Source organism: Equus caballus, chromosome 28, assembly GCF_041296265.1.
Source record: "Equus caballus isolate H_3958 breed thoroughbred chromosome 28, TB-T2T, whole genome shotgun sequence".
NCBI lineage: Eukaryota > Metazoa > Chordata > Mammalia > Perissodactyla > Equidae > Equus > Equus caballus.
The window spans coordinates 40,358,565-40,383,506 of record NC_091711.1 but is presented as its reverse complement, the minus strand read 5'-3'; the positions used below and the strand labels follow the sequence as shown (position 1 = coordinate 40,383,506).

The 24,942-nt window shown below is 58.2% G+C and overlaps 2 protein-coding genes and 2 long non-coding RNA genes across 4 annotated transcripts; 1 reads left to right on the top strand and 3 right to left on the bottom strand.

Moving 5' to 3' along the window:
* Nucleotides 1-783: 783 nt before the first annotated feature.
* Nucleotides 784-3,410, bottom strand: LOC138921306 (uncharacterized). Its single transcript, XR_011433792.1, has 4 exons — nucleotides 3,111-3,410; nucleotides 2,764-2,849; nucleotides 1,715-1,810; nucleotides 784-1,399 (listed from the first exon to the last, which is right to left on the bottom strand). It is a non-coding gene; the product is annotated as an uncharacterized lncRNA (long non-coding RNA).
* Nucleotides 3,411-7,488: 4,078 nt separating this feature from the next.
* On the bottom strand, nucleotides 7,489-13,396 carry NOL12 (nucleolar protein 12). The gene is made up of 6 exons (XM_001916810.5): nucleotides 13,216-13,396; nucleotides 11,979-12,084; nucleotides 11,651-11,699; nucleotides 10,992-11,134; nucleotides 8,319-8,416; nucleotides 7,489-7,889 (listed from the first exon to the last, which is right to left on the bottom strand). The coding sequence occupies exons 1-6, from the start codon at nucleotides 13,299-13,301 to the stop codon at nucleotides 7,724-7,726; spliced, it is 648 nt and encodes a 215-aa protein (XP_001916845.1). The 5' UTR covers nucleotides 13,302-13,396; the 3' UTR covers nucleotides 7,489-7,723.
* Nucleotides 13,397-17,977: 4,581 nt separating this feature from the next.
* Nucleotides 17,978-21,239, bottom strand: LGALS1 (galectin 1). Its single transcript, XM_001501032.6, has 4 exons — nucleotides 21,105-21,239; nucleotides 19,788-19,867; nucleotides 18,514-18,685; nucleotides 17,978-18,177 (listed from the first exon to the last, which is right to left on the bottom strand). Exons 1-4 carry the CDS (start codon nucleotides 21,111-21,113, stop codon nucleotides 18,031-18,033), a joined length of 408 nt encoding a protein of 135 aa, XP_001501082.3. The 5' UTR covers nucleotides 21,114-21,239; the 3' UTR covers nucleotides 17,978-18,030.
* Nucleotides 19,522-23,881, top strand: LOC102148051 (uncharacterized). Its single transcript, XR_011433700.1, has 4 exons — nucleotides 19,522-20,055; nucleotides 21,053-22,218; nucleotides 22,671-23,405; nucleotides 23,505-23,881. It is a non-coding gene; the product is annotated as an uncharacterized lncRNA (long non-coding RNA).
* The last annotated feature ends 1,061 nt before the right edge of the window (nucleotides 23,882-24,942 follow it).

The following is a 24,942-nucleotide window of genomic DNA, read 5'->3' as shown; positions in this document are numbered from 1 at the left end:
ACTGTTGGAGGAAGTCCCCCTCTTGTTGGGGGACAGTGGCTGTGAGGGTGGTTGAGACGCAAAGAGGGGTCCTTAGTAATCTAGGTAACAACCACCCCTCCTTTTCTCTAGAGGGCGATGCTGCCCTCCTCGCACACACGAGTGTGTTTCTCCAACACCGTCCCTGTGCTGGGAGCGGTGGCCGTCATTACCCCCATTTTGTAGAAGTGAAACTCAAGACTCAAGCAAGTTGCCCAAAGCCACTGAGTTACTCGAAGACAGAGTCTGGCCTAAAAATCACCCTCCCAGAGTTCTGCGGATGGCTCAGACGGCTCAGGGCCACAGGCGTAATGGCAGCCAGGGCGGTGTCACCACTGTCATCATTTAGTCTCAGCCTCATGTCCCCCTTTCCACTCCCTGAAGAGTGTTGCGTCTGCTCATGCCGTTCCCTGTGGCTGGGACACCACTCTTCAGGGCTCGGGGAAGCAGAACGATTCCCGACGGTTCCGGTCCCACTCTGCCCGTCTGAGCCTCAGTGTCCTCTGGTCACCTGGGAGTGGTCATCCCGGCCGTCCCTGCCCTCAGGCCTGTGGGAGAATCGTGCACTCTGGGCAGGCAAGGCAGAGACGCAGGGGGCTGCAACCCAGCGAGCAGGGGCAGGAAGGCACAAGCCTCTACAGGGGTCATCGGAGCGGGCTGCAGCCCACGGCCACCCTGTGAAGTGGTGACCCAACATGGCCAGACTTGCTTTTACTGAAGAGGCTGAAAATATGAACTTTTATATGAAATCTCAACATTTTAGAATATGGCTAAGTCAGATTTTTATTTTATTTATTTTTTTATTTTTACTTATTTATTTTTTAAATTAATTTCATATTTAATTGACGAGCAAATGTCACCTGAAATGTTTCTGTTGGTTCCCAGCTTCCAAAGCACAATCCCATATATACTCATTTGCCCTTAACAGCAATGGGTGTATCAGGGAGAAATGCTTTCGTCCACAGTTCACAGGAAATCTGGCTTAAATAGACGGAGGTTGTTTTTCTCATTTAACACGAGGCTGGGAAGTGGTGTTCTGGAACTGGTGTGGTGGCCCAATGGTGTCTTCGAGGATCTAGGCTCCTTCCACCTTCCACTTCACCATTCTAGTAAGAATGTTGGCCTCTTGCCCTCAAGAAAGTCACCTCATGGTTGCAAGACAGCGTTCCAGGCATCTCATCTGTGTTCAAGGCTGGTGGGCTCTGGGGGCATCCTGGTGAGAGGAAGGACCTCTCCGGAGACTGAGACGCTGGTGGGGGCCATTGCTCTGGCCTGGTCCAGGTGTGCTGACACAGACCCCTGTGGGCGCCATTGAGGTCTTTCACGTCAGATTGTTTTTAAACACTGAGGGTCAAACCAGTGTTCACACTAGGCAGTGTCTCTGAAATGGTGAATCACAGATAGATTTTCACTCCCTTAGTGATGACTTAAATGACACCCACTCCAGGAAGCCCCCCCCCCCAACCCCCCAGCCAAGGTTCGTGTTACTCCTGGGTGCCGTTCACATTGCAGAACATGTGACTGCGCCCCCTGGAGGTGAGCTCAGGGATCTCGGCCTCCATTTCTTTGGGTTTGTTAGCCCATGGGGCAGTGTCAACGTATGTATCCAAGGTGTGGCTTGTGTCCCTGGGGAAGGACATCTGCCCTCTGGATCCCTCCCTGGGGATGTGCACGTGCCCAGCCAGAGCCCACTCACGACTTAAGTCCTGGCTTCAACTGCTAGGCAGGGAGTAGGCAGAACTCAGGGAAGACAGCGTCCTGGCCAACGGGGGCCCATCCCAGTGTGCGTCACCTGCAAAATGGGCTTAATGGAATGGCCGACCTTGTGGGGTTACTGTGAGGACTCGGTGAGCTAAACCATGCAACGAGCGGTTGGTATACACTGAGTGCTCAACAGATGTTATGATTATTCTCTCTCCTCCAGTCTTCTCTCTGCCCCCACAGCTACGGCCCATGAAATGAAGTCCCTGAGGGCAGGGACCACCCTGTCGTGCTCACCAATGCATCCCCGGTGCCTGGGGCTTGGCAGGTGCTCAGTCAATGCTTGGTGAGAGAGCGAACGGGTGCCCCCCAAGAGGAGGGTCTCCCCACCTCCCTGCCTCCCCCTGGATGACTGCAGCTGGGCCTTGGAGCCTCCAGCGCCCCCAGTGCACCCTCCACGCTGCCAGCAGGGAGATCTCTCTGGAACAATCGCTGATCCTGACTTTCCCCTGGCGAAACCCCCACCCCAGGGCTCCCCCTGCCCACTGGGCAAGTGTCCAGATCCTTGGCTCAGTGTTTGTGGCCCTTCGGGGTCTGGGCCCTCTGGCCTCTGCAACTTCCTCTTCTCCTCTGACCACTGCCCCCTTTTGCTCACCAAGGGCCCTCCCTCTGCCCGCACTCCCCTCCCTCTCTCCCTGGCCAAGCCTAGTCATCTCTCAAGCTTCGTATCAAGGGTCACCCCCTCTTGGAAGCCTTCTTGAATGCCCTCCTCTCTGCTCTGTGCCCCCTGGGCCTGTACAGAGGTCTGTCCTCTAACACTTGATGGAACCCCTGACCGTCAGGAGCACTTCCATGTGTCTGTCCTTCATGAATGTAACAACCACGTCTCATTAGCCATGACAGAGTAACTTCTGACCTGACTTCACCTCTCTGAGACTCAGTGTTCTCATCTGTCAAATGGAGCTGATACCCACTTCACAGCACTGTTGTGAGTTAACGGTGTAACTGTCTGGCACATCAGAGGTGCTCCATAAATTTGTTTACCATCCTCTTTTGTTATGTGTCAATCACGGTGACCAGCGTGGAAGGGGAGGGCGAAGTTCACTGGACAGGGAAGGTCTCAGCAGGGCCTGGGAGAGACAGATATGGCGATGGGAAGGAGAAAAACGTAAATTCAGAATCTTGCAGACAGGCAAACAAGGCACTAGGGCCAAGAAAATTCTAGAACAGATTGTTTCAAGGGTTATTTGGGAGCACCTTCAGGGGAGAGGTATGGGTCCCATGTAATTCAGCCTGAATTGGCTGAGAACCTCTAGTGAGACAGGTCCTGGGCCAGGAGCAGAAACAGAAAGTACTGGGGGCCAGCCCTGTGGTGTAGTGGTTAAGCTCACCACACTCCTTCGGCAGCCCGGTTTTGCAGGTTCAGATCCTAGGCGTGGACATACACCACTCATCAGCCATGCTGTGGCAGTGACCCACATGTAAAATGGAGGAAGAATGGCACAGATGTTAGATCAGGGCTAATCTTCAACAACAAAAAAAGAAAACAGAAATTACTGGCACACTTCTCACTCAGAAGGCTCAGGGTCTGGTTGGGCGGACAGACATAACCAGGTTACAATGTGTTCAGTGTTTAAAAGAAGCAAAGACACAGTGTCACGGGAGCCCAGATGGAGAAATGATTAAGTCCCAGGGTGGGAAGAGGGGGTCAGGGAAGGCTTCTGGGAGGAGGTGGCTCAAGGATGAGGAGAGTGGGAAAGGCTGCGAGAGCCGTCTGCGAACATCTGCAGGGCGTGTATGGCGTCTGGAGGCAGCAGATGTTACCTCAGAACAAGGAGGACCTTTCTAAGGACTGACTGGCTCACAGCGGCACAGGCGGGGAGCTCTCCAAGCCCCGGATGAATGGGGAGCCCCTCACGAGAGCCACCTGCACAGCCAAAGGGAGGTCAACGGCTCGAACTTGGGGCTTCAAGCCCTCTGAGGTCGAGGGGACCTGGAGAGGATGGAAGCTTCGAATTCCCTGACATCAGAACCCCGCCCCCTGCGGCTCATGACCCGGGCAGGCAGCTCCACCGGGCCTGCTCCCCTCATGGCCCTGGGGAGACCTCAGGCCACCCAAAAACAGATCCTACGGGGAGAGAGTTCTTTCCTCCACTGAGCCGAGGCCTGGCTCCTGGTAACCACGGCCAGCACCCCTTGTTGTACAGGAGCCCCCCCTGACCCACGGCGGGCACCTTCCAAGACCCCCAGTGGACGCCTGAAACCACAGATAGTACTGAACCCTACGGAGACCATGTTTCTTTCTATAGCTACCTACCTTGATAAAGTTTAATTTATAAATTAGGCTCAGTAAGAGATTAACAATAAAACAGAACAATTATAACAAGACGCTGTACTAAGTTATATGCATGTGGTCTCAGAACATCCCTGGGTACTGCCCTCACCCACGTGACGGGAGACGACATGCCTATGTGAGGAGATGACATGGGGTGAGGACGTAGCATTATTTTTGGACCGCACTTGACCTTGGGTAACTGAAACCGCGGAAAGGGGAACCGCGGATAATGGGGGACCACTGCACTAGCACAGGGCCTGACCCCCCGGGGAAGCTCAGCGCGGTAACTGAGGAACAGAGAAGCCCCTGCTGTGGCTTCAGCTCCACCCAGTGGGAACTCATGTGGTTCCTCCGGACAGCTTCACATATTCGGCTTCTGCGGGAGCATCTGTTGCGTGAACCCCAGTATCAATTCTCCCCTTAGTTAGTAGCACAATCCCCAATTCTGATCTGGGCACGTGGTTCTCCAGAACAGGCCACAGCCCCCAGCCTTCCCGGCAGCTGTGAGCTCCCTCTTCCTCCGACCCCGTGCCTCTGCCTTCTGCCCGACCAATGGCACGTGACAAGTGTCAAGTGTTCTTCAAAGGAGAGGCATGTTCTCCACCCCTTCCTCCTTCCCGCTGGCTGAAAGGCAGATATGATGGCTGAAGCTCAAGCAGCCATCTTGGACCATGAGGTAGAAGCCATGTATTGAAAACGGCACACGGCCAAAAGCTAAAAGCCTTCCATCCCAGCCTCCCAAGCCCAGCCTAGTTCTCTCCCATCTTTGTTAACCTGAGAACTCCTCTCTTATATAAGCCAGTTATTTTTAAATTTCGTTTTATACTATATGCAACTAAATCTAATCCTTTTTTTTTTTTTTTGAGGAAGATTAGCCCTGAGCTAACATCTGCTGCCAATCCTCCTCTTTTTGCTGAGGAAGACTGGCCCTGAGCTAACATCCATGCCCATCTTCCTCTACTTTTTATATGTGGGACACCTGCCACAGCATGGCTTGACAAGCGGCGCCATGTCCACACCCAGGATCTGAACCAGTGAACCCTGGGCCGCCAAGGCGAATGTGCACACTTAACTGCTGCGCCACGGGGCCGGCCCCCCCTTTTTTTTTTCAAGATTTTTTTTTTTTTTTTTTTTTTCCTTCTTCTCCCTAAAGCCCCCCAGGACATAGTTGTATTTTCTAGTTGTGGTCCTTCTGGTTGTGCTGTGTGGGACACCGCCCCAGCATGGCTTGACGAGCAGTGCCACGCCCATGCCCAGAATCTGAAGCAGCAAAACCCTGGGCCGCTGAAGCAGAGCGTGAGAACTCAATCACTCGGCCACGGGGCCGGCCCAAACCTAAAATCGTTCTTTTTTTTTTCCTTCTTCTTCACCCCAAAGCCCCCCAGTACACAGTTGTATCTTCTAGTTGTGGTCCTTCTGGTTGTGGCATGTGGGACGCCACCTCAGCATGGCTTGATGAGCAGTGCCACGTCCGTGCCCAGGATCTGAACCAGCAAAACCCTGGGCCGCCGAAGCGGACTGCACGAACTTAACCATTCGGCCACAGGGCCGGCCCCCAAATCCTTCTTGATAAAGCTCCTCAAGGCCCCAACCCTGAGGACCCACAGGATGGGGAGGAGGAGAAAGAAAGGATCCAGGCATGGGGGATGGAGAGAGGGGCTCTGGGGAGAAAAGACAAGTTCTCCAGAAGGTTCTATTCCACCACTCCTGATCCTAGGATTGGCAAAAATCCCTGTGACTCACCTTCCTTGGTCTGATGGAAGAACTGGTGGCACACAGGAGAGAGCAGATGAGAATTTAACACTAGTTATCAGCACAAATGGTAGACGTAAATTGTAAACAACCTCACATCACTGGGGGTGGGAGAAGAGACCCGGGTCAGGCAGACAGACAGCAGTAGCTGCGAAGAAACACAGCAGGTGCGACAGAAGTGGATCGTGCACATGGCCTCATTTCAGCCGCGGGGCAGCCCTAAGAGGTAGTTATCTTGTGTCATCTCACACACAGGGAAACAGACCCAGAGAGGTCAGCCCAGCGAGGAGCTCACGCGGTGGCCGAGTGGCAGAGGCAGCATTCAAACCCAAGCCCTGCTGTGCGCGCTCCCCCTGGGCCCAGCTGTTCCGCTCACAGGGCCCTGAAGTCAGGGCGAGGCTCCCACTGCTGCCCTGGGCTGAGAAGCAGAACCACCTGGAGAGCGCGCTAACAGGTCCCACCTTCTGTCCAGGACGGAGGCGGCCCAGTCGAGCGAGGCACCCAACCCCAAGCACAGGGGAGAACAGGAAGGCAGCAGGAAGAGCAAGTGGAAGGAGCTGATAAGCCAGGTCACAGGGCCTCCCAGTCACAGGCCCTGAGCTTCGAGTTCCCAGGCCCAGGCGTGGCCTTCAGACCTGCACCAGCCATCGGCAGCCATCGGCAGCCATCAGCAGCCATCAGCAGCTGGCCGGTTCTAACGGTGGCATGGGAGAGCGCCTGTCCAACGGGCTGCTCCTGGCAGGCCCACAGGCCGCAGCTCCCCGCTCCCTCTCCTCAGGAGCCTCCCGCACGCACGCAGGGCTGGGCAGCACCTGCAGCTGTGCTCCGGTCAGCCTGACCCTCTTCCGCACTAGTCCGCGAGCTTCCCCGGGGCTGAGGGCACGTCGCTCCCCTTTGCAGTCCTGGTGTTAGGGCCCAACGTGGTTCCCCTAACCAGGGCACAACCCGAAACTGCTGTGCTCCAGCCCCAGAATCAGAGGGACCTTAAGTGGCAAAAGGGGTCTGATGATGCTCCAGAACAAGTGCTCTGGTTGTCGTCACTGGCGCCTCATCTTCCTGCCGCAGGGGGCCTGGATTCTGCCGACAGCCCTGCCGGGTCAGGGCAGCAGGGGATGTGAAAGTGAGCTTCACCCAAAGATCCTTCTGGAAGGAGCATGAACAAATGGCAGCCCTTAGCCCAGCTGGCCCCCTGAGGGCTCTGCTCTGAAAGGGCCACACCTGCAGGCGAGTGAGAGGCATCTTCTCTAGAAAGGACTACTCACGCACTCCCTCCTTGGTTACTCTGGCAGGGAGCTGACGGAAGCGGAGGAAGCTGCCCGAGTTTGGGGCTGGGGAATGTGCCAGGACTCATGTCCTCCCACCACTTCAATTTCAGCCAGGAGAGAGGGGCCAAGGAGGAGGACAGGCCCCGGGTCTCAGCCAGGACAGGGCAGAGCAGACCCTGCTCGCCCACCCGCCCCGCCGTGCACCGTTCAGAGCAGCAGGTGGACTCTGGACTCGACCAGCAGCTACGCTGGCCTTCATCCCTGTTTAGGGGCCTGGACCTACCACCACCTTTTCACACCCCGGGGGAGATCTACTGAGAATGAGGATGGACCCACTCCCCAACTGTCTCCATCACCCCAGGGGCCTGCCCTTGGCACGGGGCATCAGGGCTGGGGACAAACACAAAACAAGTGCACTTAGTTTCACAAATCTGATGCAGGCCCCAGGGGTAGGCATTTGGGAAGATGCCCAAACTTAGTCCCAAAGGCTCCTGGGGGAAGCCGGCTCTCAGCTGCCTGCTCCTTCAGGCTCCAAGTCCCAGGCTGCAGCTGTGGCGTCACTGGCTCGGTGCAGGCTGGGTTGCGGGGACAGCCAAGCTGAGACAGGACAGGTCCCCGCAGCCCCAGCTGGAGCCCAGCCTGGCTCTCGGGCTCACTCCCCGCCGTGCCGGGCTTTGCCAGTCAGCCGGCGGCGCTGGCTCTTGCTGGTACGAGTGGCACTCGGGGGCTTCTTGGTGGAGTCCTGGGCCCGTCGGGGGTGTTTCCTCTTGACCTTTTTTCGACTGTGTGCGTGCAGTGATGCCGTGAGAGAGGAGATCCTGTGGGAGGGTGGGAGGCTGGTGAGGCTGGGGCCTGTTTACCCTGGGGAACAGGGCAGGGGTGGAAGGTTGTGCAGTGGGGTGACCGATGGCCCGGCTCACGGAGGGGAAGTCAGGACATGCCCCGAATGCTGGGAGTACCAAATCCATCCCAGAGGCCACCTGCTCGGACCCAGAGGGCCACCAGTGACTCAGCTTGTAGAGAAAGGCCCCCAGCCTAGCACTAAGGGCACCAGGGCCAAACTTCTCAGGGGGTGGAGGTAGAAGACAGTGAAGAGGGACCAAGGACCAGTTGACAACAGAGCAGAGGGCTGTTCCGGGCCCCACCTGTCCCACACCACCCAGCACTGGCCAGCGAGAGGTGACTCTGCAGGACCGGTCACCAATGACAGCCATGAGGGGCAGGCTCAGAGGGGAGGACAGGCTCACCGCTGGGAGAGCAGGGGGTCCCTGGACTTCCTGGGTAAGGCTCTGGTCGGCTTCTCCACGGACGCTGCCTCCTCCTCAGACCCGTGCCCAGCCCCTTGCTGAAAAAGCACAGGATAAGACTGTCACAGAGAGCGGTGGATCGAGAGGGCTGGGCTGGGCAATCACGCCTCCGTCAAGTCGGGGCACAACCTGCCACCTCCCCGGCCTGGGTCGGGGCTTCCAGAAGGCCGTGGGCAGAAAAGCCATGGATGCGCAGAGGTGGGGATGGCCCAGGGCACAGCTGTGTTTCAAAGTCCTCCTCGGCCTCAGCTCAGAGCAGACTCCCCGGCACTCACACAGAGAGCGCTCTGACACAGGGACACGGAGAGAGCTCTGACACGGGGACAAGAAGGAGAAAGCTCCAACACGGGGACATGGAGAGAGCTCTGACACGGGGACAAGGAGAGAGCTCTGACACGGGGACAGGACTTGCCTCTGCATCGGACCTTACTGAAGAACCAGCACGAAACAGAAGGAGAGGGTGAAATCAGTAAGGATGCGACACAGCAGTGCCTCTGGGGCTTAAGGACACTGTGACCCAGGACAGGAAATGTGGCTTGCCTTGTACCGTACATGTACATGTGTGTAAATTCCTACACAACCAGATGCAACTTTAACTGAAACAAGCGTTTCAGGAGACAACACTTTCTGTGATGCTTTTTGAGGTCTTCATGATATTGCTCTTTTTTGTTTGTTTGTGTAAAGTTGGCACCTGAGCTAACAACTGTTGCCAATCTTTTTTTTTTTCCTGCTTCTTCTCCCCAAATCCCCCTAGTACATAGTTGTGTGTTTTTTTTTTTTTTGAGGAAGATTAGCCCTGAGCTAACATCTGCTGCCAATCCTCCTCTTTTTGCTGAGGAAGACTGGCCCTGAGCTAACATCCATGCCCATCTTCCTCTACTTTATATGTGGGTTGCCTGCCACAGCATGGCTTGCCAAACGGTGCCATGTCCGCACCTGGGATCCGAACTGATGAACTCGAGGCCGCTGAAGCGGAATGTGCCCATTTAACTGCTGCGCCACCAGGCCGGCCCCAATATAGTTGTGTATTTTTAGTTGTGGGTCCTTCTAGTTCTGGCATGTGGGACGCCGCCTCAGCATGGCCTGATGAGCAGTGCCACGTCCGCGCCCAGGATCCAAACTGGCGAAACCCTGGGCCGCCGAAGCGGAGTGCGCGAACTTAACCACTCGGCCACCGGGCCGGCCCCTGTTCTTCTTTTTTTTAATGCTGGCCAAATGCTAATGACTCACAACCCATAGGTTGAAAACTCACTGTCAGTGCACACAGACGTGCCATGTTATTGCTGTGTATCACGCAATGGGAGTGACCACAGTAAACAGCTCTCGTAAGGGTTTCTCATGGATTAACCACTTTTATCCTCACAGCAACCCCACAAGGCAGCTGCCATCATGAGCAACCCCAATTTACTGATGCAGGGAAGCAGGTGCAGCAAAGACATCTGCCCGAAAATGCAAATGAAACCACAGGGAGACATCACCTCACGGCCATCAGAGTGGCTGTTACCAACAAGACAGGAAAGAACACGTGCTGGCGAGGGTGTGCAGAAAGGGAACCCTCGTCCACCGCTGGTGGGAGTGCAAACCGGTACGGCCACTGTGGAAAACTGTAGGGAGGTTCCTCAAAAAATCAAAAATAGAAACACCATATGATCCAGCTATCCCACTACTGGGAATTTATCCAAAGAAAATGAAACACTAACTTGAAAGGACATATACACCTCCATGTTCACTGCGGCATTATTCACAACAGCCAACATGGAGATAACCTAAGGTCCACCAACAGATGAGTGGATAAAGAACACATGGTATATACACCCAATGGAATACTACGCAGCCATAAAAAGGATGAAGTCTTGCCATTTGCAAGAATACGGAAGGAACTTGAGGTCATTAGGCTAAGAGAAATAAGCCAAATGTAGAAAGCCAAATACCATACAACTTCACTCATAAGTAGAAGATAAAACAACGAATGAATGAACACATAGACAGAGAACAGATCGGCTACCAGAGGGGAAGGACGGGGGGACGGCGAAAGGGGTAAAGCTGCACGTGTGTGCGGTGATGGGTGGCAACTAGACTCTTGGTGACGAATACGATACAGTCTATACAAAAGCTGAAATATAATGATGTGCACCTGAAATTTACATAATGTTATAAACCAAAGTGACCTCAACAAAAAAATACATTAAAAAAAACAGAGAGCCAGCCCTGACAGCCTAGTGGTTGAAGTCTGGCGCTCACCGCTTTGGCCGCCTGGGTTCATTTCCTGGTCTCGGAACCACACCCCCTGTCTGTCAGCTGCCGTGCCGTGGCGGCGGCTCACAGAGAGAACTAGAACAACTTACAACCAGGATATACAACCACATACTGGAGCTTCGGGGAGGAAGGAAAAAAAAGAGAACAGATGTTAGCTCACGGTGAAATCTTCCCCTGAAAAAAAAAAAGAAAAGAAACCTGCCCAAGCTCCCAGGGCCACTCAGCGGTGGAGCTGGCCTCTGAAGGGAAAGGGCCCCTTGCACTGGAATCCCCATGACATGGACCAGTCCACAGCAACCCCCTGGCAGCCCAGTCTGCCCCTGTCCCTTCTTCCCCAGGGCTGGGCATGAGACCCACCTCAGCTGAGGGCAGCCCGAGGAGCCGGGCCCCCGAGAGGTCAAGGTCGCTGATGGTGGTCACGGTGACAGTGTGGTTGGGGTGGTCGTACTGCACCGACTCTGTCTTTGCCGTCACCAGCCGGTCCAGTTCGTCCGCCTCCTCTGTGCGGGGTGGGCACAGAACCAGGCGTCAGCCCCAGGGCACGAGCGAGCAGGCTCCAGCCGCCTCCCAGGTCTGGAGGGCAATGGCCCCGCTGCTCTATGGGAGAGGACCCAGGAAGTCACGGGCTCCGGAGCCTGGCCTGCAGACAAATGGTCTGAGTGATCCAATTCCTCCTCTCAGTCTCTAGGGGACCTCAGACCCGGTTCCCACCTAGGACAAACCCGGCATGACACCAGGAGCTGCTGCCGCCCGTTCCCCTCTATGCCCAGTCCCTCCAGGCCTCAGAAACCGGGCTTTCTGCTCAGGATCCATTTACCAAGAGGTTTGCGTCTCCTTCTCCTGGTCTCTGATCCATTCATGCTTAGAGGACCACCCTGCCCCCAGGTCACCACCAAGTCCCCCAGAACTAGGGAAGTCAGCTTCTGTGCTGTCCCCATACCCCTCCCACTTACCAAGGAATTAGTAAACCCAGGCCCGCTGGCTATTCTCCAGATGGGGCCAAGGACAGGACTTACCCAGCGCCTCCTCTCTCTCTGCCAGCATCTTCAAGTATTCCTGGTGGCGCTGAAACCAAAGGGAAGGGACACAGCGAGTGTGGCCTCAGCCCAGCCCCAGGCAGGGGCACTGCTCGCCTCCAGGGTGAGACCACAGCTAGGAGTGAAAGACCAGGAGGTTTCACCCTAACCCTTCCCAGGCCCGGGCCCACAGTGTCTCTACTGGGACACACTGCTCCCCAGGCCTGCCCACACCTCCCCACATCCCTGCAGATGCCCCAATTCGGGCCATCGGAGGCTGCCAGTCCCCTGGGAGTCAGAGACTCTCTCCCGCCCTCCCCCTCCGCACCTCCTCCCGGAGCTTCTTCTGCTCCTCCCTGAGCCGCTGCTTGATCTCCTCAATGGCTGCCTTCTTCCGCTCCACCTTCCGCTTGTGGAAGCCTGTTAGGTACTCCCTACAGGGAAGAGGCAAGGAAGAGTCAGGAGAGGGTCAGGAGGAGACACAAGGAAAGGGCTCGCTCCAGGAAGAGAAACACAGCTACCACTGCTCCATGTGCAGACACCACGCCAAACACGTACACGTGTTAACTCACGTGATCCTCACAACCTCTGTAGTAGGTGCCAATCCCCATTTTACGGAATGGGAGACTGAGGCACAGAGAGGCAAGGTTACCTGCCCAAGGTCACAGAGAGTGTAAGGTTGGGGAAAAGAGGGAGCGGCTGCCTCCCTTCACTAACTGCCCTCCAGGGTTTGCAGCTTCAAGCAACGGGGCCAGGTGGTGGGCATGGGTTGTGGGCTAGGGGCCCCTTCTAAATTGGCAAACTCCAATACCCAGTGAATTAAGCCACTTTTAGCGCGACTTTCAAGGCCACCCTCATTCAGACTTCCACAAACCCTCCACTGGGCCAACACCCCATTTCCCCAGGACCCTGCCCCTGGGACCACCTGTAGTGCCCGCTGACGCCGCCCTGGGTTCCTGATGATGCCCCAGCATTTCCCTCCCTCCCCCTACCTGATCCCAGCCCCTTCTCATCTCTAGTGTTGGCTGAACCGTTCCCGTCTGTTCCAGGGCCCAACACTAGGCTTTTCGTTGACCCACAACCATATGCCAAGGTGGCACTCTGGGGACATTTGATGGACCGGACGCTGAGGCTCAGGGTCCCGCTCAGGGGTCTCAAAGTTTGGCACACACACCGAAGGAGCTTAGTAAACGTCTGGAGAGTGAACAAACGAACTGAAGCCACTCATTTCATTCATTCATCATCCAGCAACAACAGCTGGGAGTCCGCCGCGTGCGGGGCGCCGGGCGGAGCTGGGCGGGGCTGGGGAGGTAGAAGCCACCTGCGCCCACCGAGCCCCGGCTCTCGGGCCACAACCCCTGCGAGTGTCTGGCAAGCCGGGGAGTCGGGACGCGAACAGCTGAACGAGTCCATGCCACGGGGCGGGGCGGGGCGGGGCGGGGGGGGGGGGGGCCGCGGCCGAGGGGCGGGGCCGGAAGGGCCGTCCACGTGAGCGCGCGCCGCCGCACCTGGCCTTGGCCATGCCCCGCGGCCCGAAAGGGATCCAGCCCAGCCCTGGCACTCACCGCCGCTTCTCCTCGTCGAAGCTGAGAACGAGCCGCGGACGCCGGTCGTCACCATCTCGCTGCTTCTTCTTCTTGCTGCGGCCCATGGCGGAGAGGCCCGGGCGGCGCGACGCCCACCCGCCCGAGACACTTCCGGGTGCGGCGTTTTCACCCTTCCGGGGGCGCCTCGCCTCCGCGGTGCTCCGCAGTTCCGCTCGCCAGGCCCCGCCTTTTAAAGGGGCCTCCCCGCCCCCCCCTCCTGCAATAACATGCGGATCCCTGCCCTCCCGGCGACTCGAAGCGGTACTCCCTCTCCTAGACTAGCACCGGTGAGAGCGAGGCCCCGAGGTCCCAGGGTACCTAGCACACGTAGGCGCTCAATGCAGAATTATTAGTGAATGGCCAAAGATGGCTGATCCTACTTTTGATTCTGATGTCAACTCGGTGGTGGTCTCCGAGAGCACGTTTCAGGAGCCAAACTAGCTGAATTAGAATCCTGGTACCCCAATTACAGCTGCATGGTCCTGGACCAGTTGCCTTCTCTGTTCCTCAATTACCCTATTTGTAAAATGGGGATAATTATAGTGACTTTGTAGGGTTATTGTAGAGCGGTGGTGTTCAAAGTTTGGCATGCATCAGAATCCCTTGGGGGGCTTGCTGAAACCCGGGTCATGTGGCCCCACCCCAGAGGTTCTGATTCAGCTGGTCTGGACTGAGCCCCGTAATCTGCATTTCTAACAAGTTTTCAGGTGATGCTAATGTTGCTGGTCCACGGACCAAACTTTGAGAACTATGACTGTGAGGGGTAAATGAATTATGTAACGTGTACATAACATAATACGTGCCACACGTCTTGCTACACAAGCCATCTTCCTTCCCTGTGCCTCAGTTTCCCCAAGTATGGAATGAGGGTGTCATAACACCTCCTCTACTGAAAATGAGGGCGCGCATGTGAAGGTATTCAGCAAAACAACACCCGAGGGGGAATCTTAGTGACTGGGATTGTATGCCTGAGTCCCCCATCCTCAACGCATCTGTGCCGGGTGCTGCAGACAAGCTGCTGCCCTTGCCTTCAAGGACTGGCGGTCCCGCAGGGCCGATGATCATCAGTCCAGGGGAGGAAAGCTGCACAGCGAGAAGCACAGGAGGCTGCAGGAGCTCAGGGTAGGCTCCCCCAGTGTGGAGGGCTTCCCAGAGGAGGTGACCCCAGAACTGGCTGAGAGTGGAGATAGCAGAGGAATAAGAGACTCTTAGGAGCCAACCCTCTCCTTTGATAAGTGACTGGAGCCCAGAGAGCAAGTTAGCACAGGTGTATTGAGTGCCTACTGTGTGCCAGGCACACAGAGAAGGGAACTGTTACCTCAGAGAGGGGAAGCCACTTGTCCAGGGTTACACTGCTGCTCTGTGGCAAAGCTGGGACATGAACCTGGGTCACTGGCCCCATGGCCCAGCATCCTGGGCCGCTGGCCTGAGGGATCACTCCCCCAGGAGCTAGCATGCCCCCTCTGGAGGGCAAGATGCGGGCTCTGACATGAATCTGGGAAGGAGCCAAGCACACAGTGGGTGCATCTCTCCTTGGATGTTGAACCCATTCTGCGAGGGACCTCTGCCTGGGGGACTCCGTGTTGGGGCTGAGAGGAAGTTATCCTTCCAACCCTGAATGGTGGGGCCTCAGGGTGATGAACAACTGCCCCCCTTCCCCTCGCCCCTAATGGCTGTGCCCTAGCACACCATGCCACCTTGGCACCCTCTCTCTGGGTACAAGCATTGCCCAGCGAGCAGCCCTCTGCAGCTGGGCTGCCTCCTCTGAGCTCCAGGCACTGAGTCTCTGGCTGCTGTTTACAGGCTCCGCGCCTCGCCCAGACTGGCTGTGGAGGAAGAGAGGGAAGCGGCTGCCTCCGGACTCCATAAGTCACCAACCTCCCTGGGCCCCTTCCCTCCCCACGGTTCCTTCGTTCCATCTCCCGCTGTCCTCAGAATGTTCTCAGGCCCCACAGCCTCCCTGTGAGGTCGGCACTGCTTTAATCTGTCGTACAGGTGAGGAAACGGAGGCTCAGAGAGGGCAGGGACTGGACCAAAGTCACTCAGTGTCTAAGTGGGGCACAGTGCCACTCCCCGCTGCTGCCTTCTAGGTGGCATGGCTCTGCCCTCCCAGAGCTTCCAGTTTGTCGCAGAGACAGAGATGGAGTGAGGGGACAGCTGCTCCTGCGGGACCTCGTATGGGTCCCCGCAGCCCACCCAGCCCAAGCTGCTGGCTACGTGGGGCTCAGGGAGGCCTCCTGGTGCAGAGTGAAGTCCGCCACCTCCAGCAGGCGCCATTGCTCCAAACTCTCCCCGGGGAGTTTCAGGTCCCCTCACCCCAGGAAAGGAGACGAGGGTCTGCCCACCCCACCCAGGTTCCAGAAGCTCGAGAGCCCTTTACAGCAGCTCACGGTCTAAAGCACCCACCACCCTTTTGGGGTTGTTCCCTCCATGAAATTATTTTTATGTTTATTGAGCACCTACTATGTGCCAGGCACGGCAGGAGATGGCACGTTCTCTTAGTAAAAATGATGAAGAGGATGAGCCAAAAGAATACTAGCAGCTGCCATTTACTTAGCTCTGTACCCGATTATCTCTTTTGAGGTATGAGCCCCATTTTACTGAGGCTCAGAGAGGTGCAGTCACTTGCCCGAGGTCACACAGGCAAGAAGAGCAAGTGCTGAGGGTGGAGCCCAGATGGTCTAAGGGCTGGACTTACTTAATTCTCTGATCCCAGTTTCAGAGGCTCCTGGGATATGCCGAGTCTTAAAGGAGGTGAAGGAAACCAGCATTTGCAGAGCCCCAACTCTGTGCAGGCACCATGCGTTTCTCTACATTGTCTCACCTAATCCTTGCAGCATCCCCACAGGGTAGATGCTGGCATTAATGCAATTTGATAGACGAGGAAACTGACGTTCAGAGAGGTTGAGTAACTGGTCCTAGGAGCTGGGGTTTGAACTCAGGTCTGTCTGACTCCGAGCCCAGTTTCCTCTGCCCTGCTGTAGTCCCAGTCCAGTACGGTGGGTGTTCAGCCAGCGTAGGGAGAATCAGTGCGGGTCAGCTGTGAGGACCAGAGAACAGCAGCCGAAGGGACACCTCCTGCAATGTCCAGCAGAGGGCGGCTCTCCTCAGCCAGCCTTCCAGAGCTGTTTCTCTCTGGGTGGCCACGTGGGTGCCCCAGGAGAGCCTGGAGATTGGGCGCGGCTCAGGGCAGCCCCCAGCATGTGCCTTCCATCCTCCTTGGCCTCCTTGTAGAGATGTGTCCCCCAGGGACCCGCTGAGATGGGAATCATCCACCCCAAAGGGCCCAGGTGCAAATAACGACCCCTAGTTTATAGATGAGGAAACTGAGGCTGGGGGTGAAGGAGGCCTCCCCAGGGTCCCACAGCGGGTGCCGGCTGTCCTGGAGAGTGAGAGTCCCCAAGCCTCACCCCACACACACCTCAGGAGGCAGTGCCCTGGGGTCGTGGGGGAGCCCACTGAGGTTCCGATTCTGAGCTGTCTGGAATATTGGCCCGGGTCCCGGGGGCTGTTCCCCCGGGAGGCGGGGGCCCAGCAGCAGGCAGCGGGAAGGAAAAGGTGCAGAGAAGCGGTCAGTCTGCAGGTGGCCCAGGTGTCAGCTCAGGCCCCATCCCTTGTGCTGAGTGAGTGTGACAGGCTGGGTCAAGCATTGCCCTCCAGGGGGCCAGAGCCTGGCTGGTCCTGGAAGACACGCCCTCTTTGGAACCCAGGAGAGGAGAGGCCAGCCCAGCGAGGAGTGAGTCTCCCACGCTTCCCTGCTCTCAGGGAAGAGGCTGTGGGCAGCAGGAGGCCTCTGGGAGCCTGGAGGCTGGGCGGCCCGCCTGCCTCTGCTTCTTGGTTCCCTGCAGGGGCTGGCATATCTGTCCCCACACCCCCACACCCCATTTTCTCCTGTACAGAAACGGGCCAGCAATTGGTGCCAGGGCCGGCGTCCAATCTGTCTTCCCTGTGTTGGGTTGCGGGTCCTGCCCAGGGCCAGAGCCAGCGGTTTCCAGACCAGCATCCTGGCTGCCCTCACATGCCAGCATTGGGGTGTGCAGCCTGGGGAGCCCCACCGGGCTCAGCTGCGCCCGGCACAGACCAGGGAGTCGTTCACGTCATCACTCAGAGCCTGTTTCCTCCCCTTCAAATTGGGATAAGAGTGTCTCAAGAGGTGGTTCAGCAAGAACAGGAAACCACCACCCGCTGAGCATTTACCAGCCACCAAACCTGTCATCCTTCGCAGGGCTCATTGAGTCCTCACAACAACCCTACGATAGGCTGCTAGGCTGCGTGCTGTTAGGCTCAGAGGTCAGTACACGCGCCCAAGGCCACAGAGCTGAGAGCGCCGCACTGTCTGAACCGGCTCTTTCTAGCTCGTGAAGACAGATGAGAGGGGCCCCAGGGCCTCTCCCCCACCTCCCTCTGTGCCACACCGGCCGCCAGGGCATGAGTCCTTGTGTCCTTGCGTCTTGCCCCCTGGTTTCATTTATTTGACAGTTTGACATCTTTTGAGCACCTACTGTGTGCTGGGGCCCACTGGGTTGGGAGCCGTTGGAGGGCAGTGACCGGGTCTTATTTGGTAGTTACCGAGCCTCCTACCGTGTCCTGAGCTCTCTGCTTGGTCCAGGGGACCCTGGGGAGGAAGACGTCACTAGCACTTAGGAGGTGTGCATTGAGGAAGTGAACGGAAGCGCAGGAAGGGGCAGGGCCTGGGGAGTTGGGGGCCCCCCCCTTCCACCCCCCACACACAGGAGGCTGGTCCAGGGAGAGCAGAGGCAGCTGCCTTTATTGGGGGCCATGGGCTGGCTGGCTTCACTCAAAGGCCACACACTTGATCTTGAAGTCGCCGTTGGCCGACAGGTAGTTGACGGCCTCCAGGTTGAGGCGGTTGGGGAACTTGAACGAGTAGCCATCCGGCAGCGTGATGGTCAGGTCTGCCTTGTCGAAGGAGATGCACACCTGGCAGGGGAGGGGCAGTGAGAGCCTGGACCCCGCAGCAGGAACCTCAGCCCCGCAGCCACGGCCACAGCTGCAGGTCCCAGGTCCTCCGAGCCCTGTCCTCACGCAGCCTTGACCACAGCCCCGCTTCGTGGGTGAGGCTGCTGAGATTGGGAGAGGGGACAACGCTCACCGGCGCTCACACAGCAGGTGACGGGAGAGACCGGAGGGGAGATGGGGGGAGGAAGAACAGGCTGGGGAGGGAGGGCAGGCTGGGACATAGGTCTCCAGCCACCAAACCCAGCTCCACCCCAGCCCACCCAGCACCCTGCCCCTGGCCCCCAGTCCCCAGCCCACCTCCATGACACTTCCAGGCTGGAAGGGGAAGGCCGACTCCCGTTGCTCGGTCCCCCAGGCCCCACCATCCTTGCTGTTGCACACAATGGTGTTGGCGTCCCCGTGCATGTTGAAGCGAGGGTTGAAGTGCAGGCACAGGTTGTCGCTGTCTTTGCCCAGGTTCAGCACAAAGCTGGGGGCAACAGGTGGGAGTGAGGCCTCCTCCACCAGCTGCAGCCCCTCCGTCTGCGCCGCTCAGTACCCCACTAAGGCATCTAGCTGGGAGAACTCAATGAGGGGGAGGCAGGAACCTGGATTCCAGTTCTGGCTCTGCCGCCTCCTTGCTGTGTGACCTTAAGCAAGTCCCTGTCCCTCTCTGGGTCTCACTTTCCTCATGTGCACAATGGGGGCTGCACAGCTGCCTGCTGGGCTGATAGCCAAGACTCTCATGAACATTAGTTTGTGTCCCAGCCTCTTCGGTCAAGGTCGGAGACACCCTCCACATGGTGCCCTCTGGGAGGGCAAGTGTCCTGTCTGTCCTGTATATCTCTCTACCCCTGGTGCCTAGCATGATGCACGACACACAGTAGGTGCTCAATAACTGTGAGGCAGCGGATGAACAAATAATAATCACAACAATACACTTGCCAAGTGTAGATAATGGCAACACCTACCTCTGAGGGCTTCGTAAGAGTCATATGAACAGTGCACACGATGTGTGCAGCTCTTTATCACGTCAGCTGGTCATCAGCACTGTCATTGAGAGATCCAGCATCTCACTTCCTCCACACAACCACCTCCCCCCTCCATTAACTGATTAACAAACTGACGCTCAGGGCGGTAGGTTGACTGGTCCAAGGTCACATGGATGCTGGCTGAATGAATGATGGGCGAAGGAAGGACGAAGGAATGAAAGGGTGAGTGAGTGAGGAACTCGGGAAAGAGGAACCTGAGAGGAGAGCAGTGGGGATGACACCCTCCCATCCCCTCTCCCCGCCCCCCTGTAGCCTCAGGTCCCGCCCAGAGCGGGGGGCGGGGGAGGGCGAGCCAAGGTGGATGAGGCCGCAGCTGGTTTGGTTTAAGAGGCTCCAGCAGGGAGGGAAAGGGGTAAGAATGGTGGGGGCTTCCAGACCTCGCGGAGGAAGTGACTCATCCAGACAACGCAGCCTCAGCGGCCGCCGGCCTTAACCCCTTCCGAGCCCTGGGATGGAGCGGGCCTGGCCGGCCACGCCCATACCAGACGCCGGGCTGGACCCTCGGCTCCGAGCCCTCGCCGCCCGCCTTCGCCCCCTCACCTCTTGGCGTCGGGGGCCACTTCGCCCCGCACTCGGAGGCACTCCCCGGGTTTGAGATTCAGGTTGCTGGCGACCAGACCCTGCGCAGACAAGACGCCGCCCAGCCGGGTTGGAGGACGCAGTGTCCGGGGTGGGGTGGGGTCGTCCCCACCCTGGACCCTCCCACCAGGCCAACGGGCAGCCTGGGGAACCGGCTGCGAGTTCTAGCCTCTCTTTCTTTGTGTGGCCCTGGGCAAGTCCCTACTCCCAACCCGTCAGTTTCCTGTCGGTAAGACAACTGAGGTTCTAGAAGCCAAGATCTAGAAGTTTCTGCGGTTCAGCTTGGGGATTTTGGATTCAGAGTGGCCTGGAAGGTGGGGTGCTATATACCCCACGGCCTCATTTGATAGATGGAGAGAACCACATTCTGGGTGGGTCACACTGCGAGTTGGTGGCAAAGGGAGGTGAACAGAGGAGTCTGCCTGGCTGCTGGGGAGGAAGCGGCCTGGGGCTGGGAGATCCCCCACCAGCCCCTTCCAGGCCCCCTGTACAGAGAGGCGCAGGGGCTGGAGAGGAGGCCCCTAAGGAGCTCCGCCAGGCCCCTCTGCAGAAGGGAGAGCAGCCAAGGGCAGGAGTCTGCAGCCTGGTTGGCTCCGGGTTAACAAGATGGAGCGCAGAGCTTAACCGGTGTGAGGGGTTCCTTCTGCCAGAAATTTGAACCCTTCCCCTCAGGGCCTGGAAGATTCTTGCCTCCTTCTCTCTCCCTTTGCACCTCGCCTCCAGCCTGGGAGTGGGTGGTGGGGAATTCCCCCAGCCCCGCCTGACCAGCCTTGGCAGAACCACCCTGCAGCCACTAACCCAGGCAGGCGCTGTCCCAGATCTTGGCGACTTTTCAGAGCTCTCTAGAGCAGAGGGTGACTCTGCCCTGGCCCAGTGACTGGGGACAGCTGCAGGGGGGAGGGGACAGGAGGCTCTTTGGGGTAGAGAAGGAGGGGGAAGGGACAGTGGTCTGGGAGTCATCAAAGCGCCCCCCCCCCCTTGGCCACACCCTTCCCACTCCCATTTCTCAGCTGCAGAATGTCAGACCTGGGCAGGAAAAAACTGTGCTGCTGTCTGACCTAGAGCAATCCAGAAAACTGTTAAGCCACAGAAGGCCTTGGGGGACCATGGCGCCCACCCCCATTTTACAGACGGGGCCACTGGGCCCAAAAGAGAGAAGGTACTTGCTCAGGGCCACACTGTAGGGACTAGAACCCAGATCCTGATCTGCCCCCACTCTCCCCTAGCTGTCTGTCGCCACGCCACCCCTGGGCCTTGGGGCGGGGTCCCCACACTCACACAAGCCATGACTGAGGCACAGGAGGATGTTCCTGAGGACCGCGGCACCAGCTGTCGGAAGACTCCACCCGAGAGATGGGTCCTGGGCGGCTCCCACCCTTTTAACTGGCCCAGACCCCAGTGGGTCCCGCCCCCTGGAAGCTCGGCCAATTGTAAGTCAGGACAGGGATGGAGGCCACTGGAGGCGGAGACAATGGACTTTTGAAGCAAGTTCTGGAGCAGAGGTGACCAATCAAAGTGGAGACCCCCCTCCCCCATTCCTTCTAGCCACTCCCCCAGGGTCCAGGCTCCACCTCCCATTCTCCTTCATCCCTCCCTACCCCCCCCAAAAATTGCACTGTGGTGGGGACTCGGGGAAGCCAATGGAAAATAGTTTGAGGATGAGCTAGGCCCAGAAGTTGGCGGGAAAGGGGCCTAGGGCCAGCAGGCTGAGCCCAGGGGGCACTCAGAGAAGATCGCTAAGGGGGTGCAGGGTGCATCAGGGAATTCGAGCTGGGCATCCTGAACCTGCCCCTGGCTGGGGACCAGGGCGTGGCCTGCTCCAGGGACCTCTGCAGAGGCCCAGGACCCATTGACCATAAGGCCCTGGCCCCACCCGGGCCTCTCCTGGAAGCAGGGATTGTGGCTGTCGCAGTGCTCCTCACAGAGCTACAGAAAGGCTGGGCCAGTGCCAGGCCTGAGGCGGCGGCGGGCTCAAGGCTGAGGCCTCAGCCCTCCTGAGAGGTCTTCTGGGGATTCAGCCCCTGCCTGACAGCCGCTGGCCTGTCTGAGAGGGTCTGGCTGGGAGGGGGCCCAGGGTGGGCCAGGCCAGGAGGGGTTGGGGGTCCTGCTCTGTGCAGCCCCGCCCACTCTCCTCACAGCTCTCTCTCCCAGGCCAGGCCTTTCCTTTCCCTCTCCAGTTAGCAGATATTTTACTGAGCACCTACCATGTGTCCTGGCCCTGAGCTGGCCTCACAGGATTCCAGGATGAACTCCTCCCAGTCCCTGCTCAGGCAGCCCACTGCTGGGGGCAGAATCTGGCCATGAACACAATCAAGACCTAGCGTGATGTGGGCTCTAAGGGACGTCATGAGCAAGCGCCATGGTGGGATGAGACTGTCCAGAACGCAAGAAGGTGGGTCTTGAAGGATGGGCAAAGAAGGAGGGACTGGCATTCCAGCACAGGCAAATGCTCAGAAATAAGAAAGCACAGGTCTGGGGACTGTGAACCTCTGGGCGTGGCTGGAGTTCAGGGTGTGCTGGGGACAGATGGGACATGAGGCTGGGAGGCCAACAGTACCTGGATCATGAAGGGCCTCACTGAGGGGCTTGGACATTGTTTTATCTGAGGGTGCTGGGGAGCCACAGAAGGTTATAGGGAGAGTGAGTATCAAGGCCAGATTTGGGCTGCAGGGAAGATAAATGTAGCAACAGAGTTGAGAGTGGGTCGGAGGGCTGCTCCCCTCACACCTAGGAATCAGGTAGAGAGAGGGGTGTGGGGAGCACTGGGCGAGGTGAGGGCCTTGCTAGGGGAGTTGTCAATGGGACCTCCTTCTCCAATCACCGGCCCCCTTCTGAAATTGCCAGCATGGAAGGGGGAGGAAGGTGCGGACCAGGAGTGACTCACATCTGGAGGCCAGGCCAGCAAACCCACCCTGCCCTACGCTGCCCCCGAGCCCACCTTCCTCCAGATGGCTGAAGCCCACCCTGGCAGAGGAAGCGTGACGGTGCATGGGGCTGTGGGAAGACCCAGAGAGGAGGCCGGGCTGCACCCCACAAGCCCCTCACCCCTCCTCCCAGCCCAGGCGGCCGCCTCAGAAACCAAGCACAGCAGCTTCACTTTTTCCCCCAGGGCCTCGCCGAAACCTCAGCCTGGGGAGGGGTGGGCGGGGCCAGCTCCACCACCTTTCCTCTGCTTCCCTCCCGGGCCCAGACACCCCTCGCCAGATGGAGGAGCCCTGCCCGGGGGCCAGAGCTGCTTCAGGCACAGTCCTCGCCCGCCTGCCATCAGGAGGCCTGGCTGGCTGGGCTCTCAGGGCCCCAAGAGCAGCTTCTCCTGACCTGGAAGATGGCCCAGCACCAGGAAGTGTGTGCTGTTGGACGAGGGGCTGCTTTCTTCTCCTCCAGGGTCAGGCCAGCCGAGGGCTGGTAGAGAGGCAGCGTGGCATTGTGAACAGGCCCCTAGGGGAGTCTGGGGACTTGGATTCTGGTCTGAGCCCTGCTGCACTCTCCCCAGGGCATCCTGGCAAGTTGCTTCTCCAGGCTTGCCTCAGTCTCCCCATCTGTAAATGCAGGAGGTGAGACCCTGCTCTCCCACACAAGGTTAGTAGAGGATGGCACTCAGGTCTGTGATACTAAGCACATGATTGGTTTTTTTCATGGTCTCAGAAGGTTTTAGCCTCCTCTTGTCTGTTTTCCCAGGCCGAGTTTACCTTCCTGGGGTCAACACTGCTGGGAGGTCTCCCCCCAGCCCCTCTCCTCCCCAACAGCCCCCTCCTGCCTGGGCTGCGGTGGGGAGTCTCTCCGGATTCCAGTGTCCCCTGTAACAAGGCCTGTGGTTTTCCGGGGGGAGGCAGGGACAAGGTGTCCTGCATGCCCACCCCCGCCCCATCCTCAGGGCCTCCACGGGTGGCGCCCTCTTATCTGCCAGGCCTGTGCCCGGCGCCTTGCTTTCATGCGCTATCTCCTTTCTTCTTCACCTCCCTGCTGCTTCGTGTCTGCCAGCTGGGTTGAACTCTGTGCAGGGAAGCTGCTCTGGGCCGTGAAACGAAGCCGCTGTCAGAATCGGGAGAAGAGAGGCAAGTCCTGATTTGGGGGCTGCCTGGCTGTGGCTGTGGCCAAGCTCCTTGACCTCTCTGAACCGTTCCCAGGCCTGGCGAGTGGGAGTGTTACCCATTCGCCGGCTGACGAGAGGATTCCAGGGGTGGCATGTGAGGGACTCAACTTTAGTGCTCTCTCCTGCAGCCCCCACCCGGGGCCGAGGCCCCCACCCTGGAGACTCTCCTCCCCCTCTCTGCCTGCAGCAGAGGCAGCCAGCTCTCTGGAATTCCTCCATCCTGCAGGCTGGACCTTGGCTGCTGCCGTGAGAAATGAGCTCAGCAACTTTGGACGGGGATCCAGGCCCGTGCAGCCCTTCTCCGCCTGCCTCCTCCCCCCCTGCCCGCTCTGGCCCTTTCTCTGTGAAGGCTGCGCCTCCTCCAGCTGGAAGCGGTGGGGAGGGCTGCCAGGCCCACGCCGATACCGTCCACAGCCCCCGGCCCCCAGCCAACCTGGCTGGCCCGGCCTGGGCAGGTGGGGGTGATCAGCGCCAGCTCCAGAGTCCCAGAAATCGGAGCAGGGAGGGACCCTCGGCATACCACGCCTGACCTCCTCCTCGGATGATGCGAAAACCACCAGCAAGAGTGGCTACTTGACCAAGGCCACACAGGGAGCTGGGGCTGAAGTCCTTTCACCTGCTAAGCCAAAGAGAGAACACTGTGGCCCTGGGGTACCGGGACCTCAGAAATGATCTCTTTGGGATCTTGCTCCATGAAGGGTAGGAAGGACTAGCGGGGAGGTGCCCCCAGCTTCAGGCACTTTTCCAGCTGGTTTGTGCGGGAGACGACCCTCACTTACCTGCTTGTTCATTTTCACCTCTCTGCCTCCTTCTCACACACAGTGGACCTCTGTCACTCTCGCCCCCCCCCCCCCGGTCTCTGCCCCCTGCCTGTGGGGATCTGCTCCTCCTCGCACGTGAGGTCTGGGTGGTCCAGCCCGTCTCAGTCATGAGCCCTCCAGGGCTCGGGCAGGAGCGCTTTCTGCTTTTTTTTTTTTTTTAATGTCTTCTTTTAAAATAATTATAGACTCACAGGAATATAAG

Excerpts from the sequence above, each read along its gene's own strand:
- NOL12 (XM_001916810.5), bottom strand. The coding sequence starts at position 13,301 with ATGGGCCGCAGCAAGAAGAAGAAGCAGCGAGATGGTGACGACCGGCGT. Across the intron at positions 11,700-11,978 it reads AGAAGAAGCTCCGGGAGGAG|CGCCACCAGGAATACTTGAA; the intron begins GTGCGGAGGGGG and ends CTTTGGTTTCAG. Across the intron at positions 7,890-8,318 it reads GACCCCCTGCTCTCCCAGCG|GATCTCCTCTCTCACGGCAT; the intron begins GTGAGCCTGTCC and ends ACCCTCCCACAG.
- LGALS1 (XM_001501032.6), bottom strand. Across the intron at positions 18,686-19,787 it reads GTGGCCCCCGACGCCAAGAG|CTTTGTGCTGAACCTGGGCA; the intron begins GTGAGGGGGCGA and ends TGTTGCCCCCAG. Across the intron at positions 18,178-18,513 it reads AGCCTGGAAGTGTCATGGAG|GTGTGCATCTCCTTCGACAA; the intron begins GTGGGCTGGGGA and ends CTCCCCTGCCAG.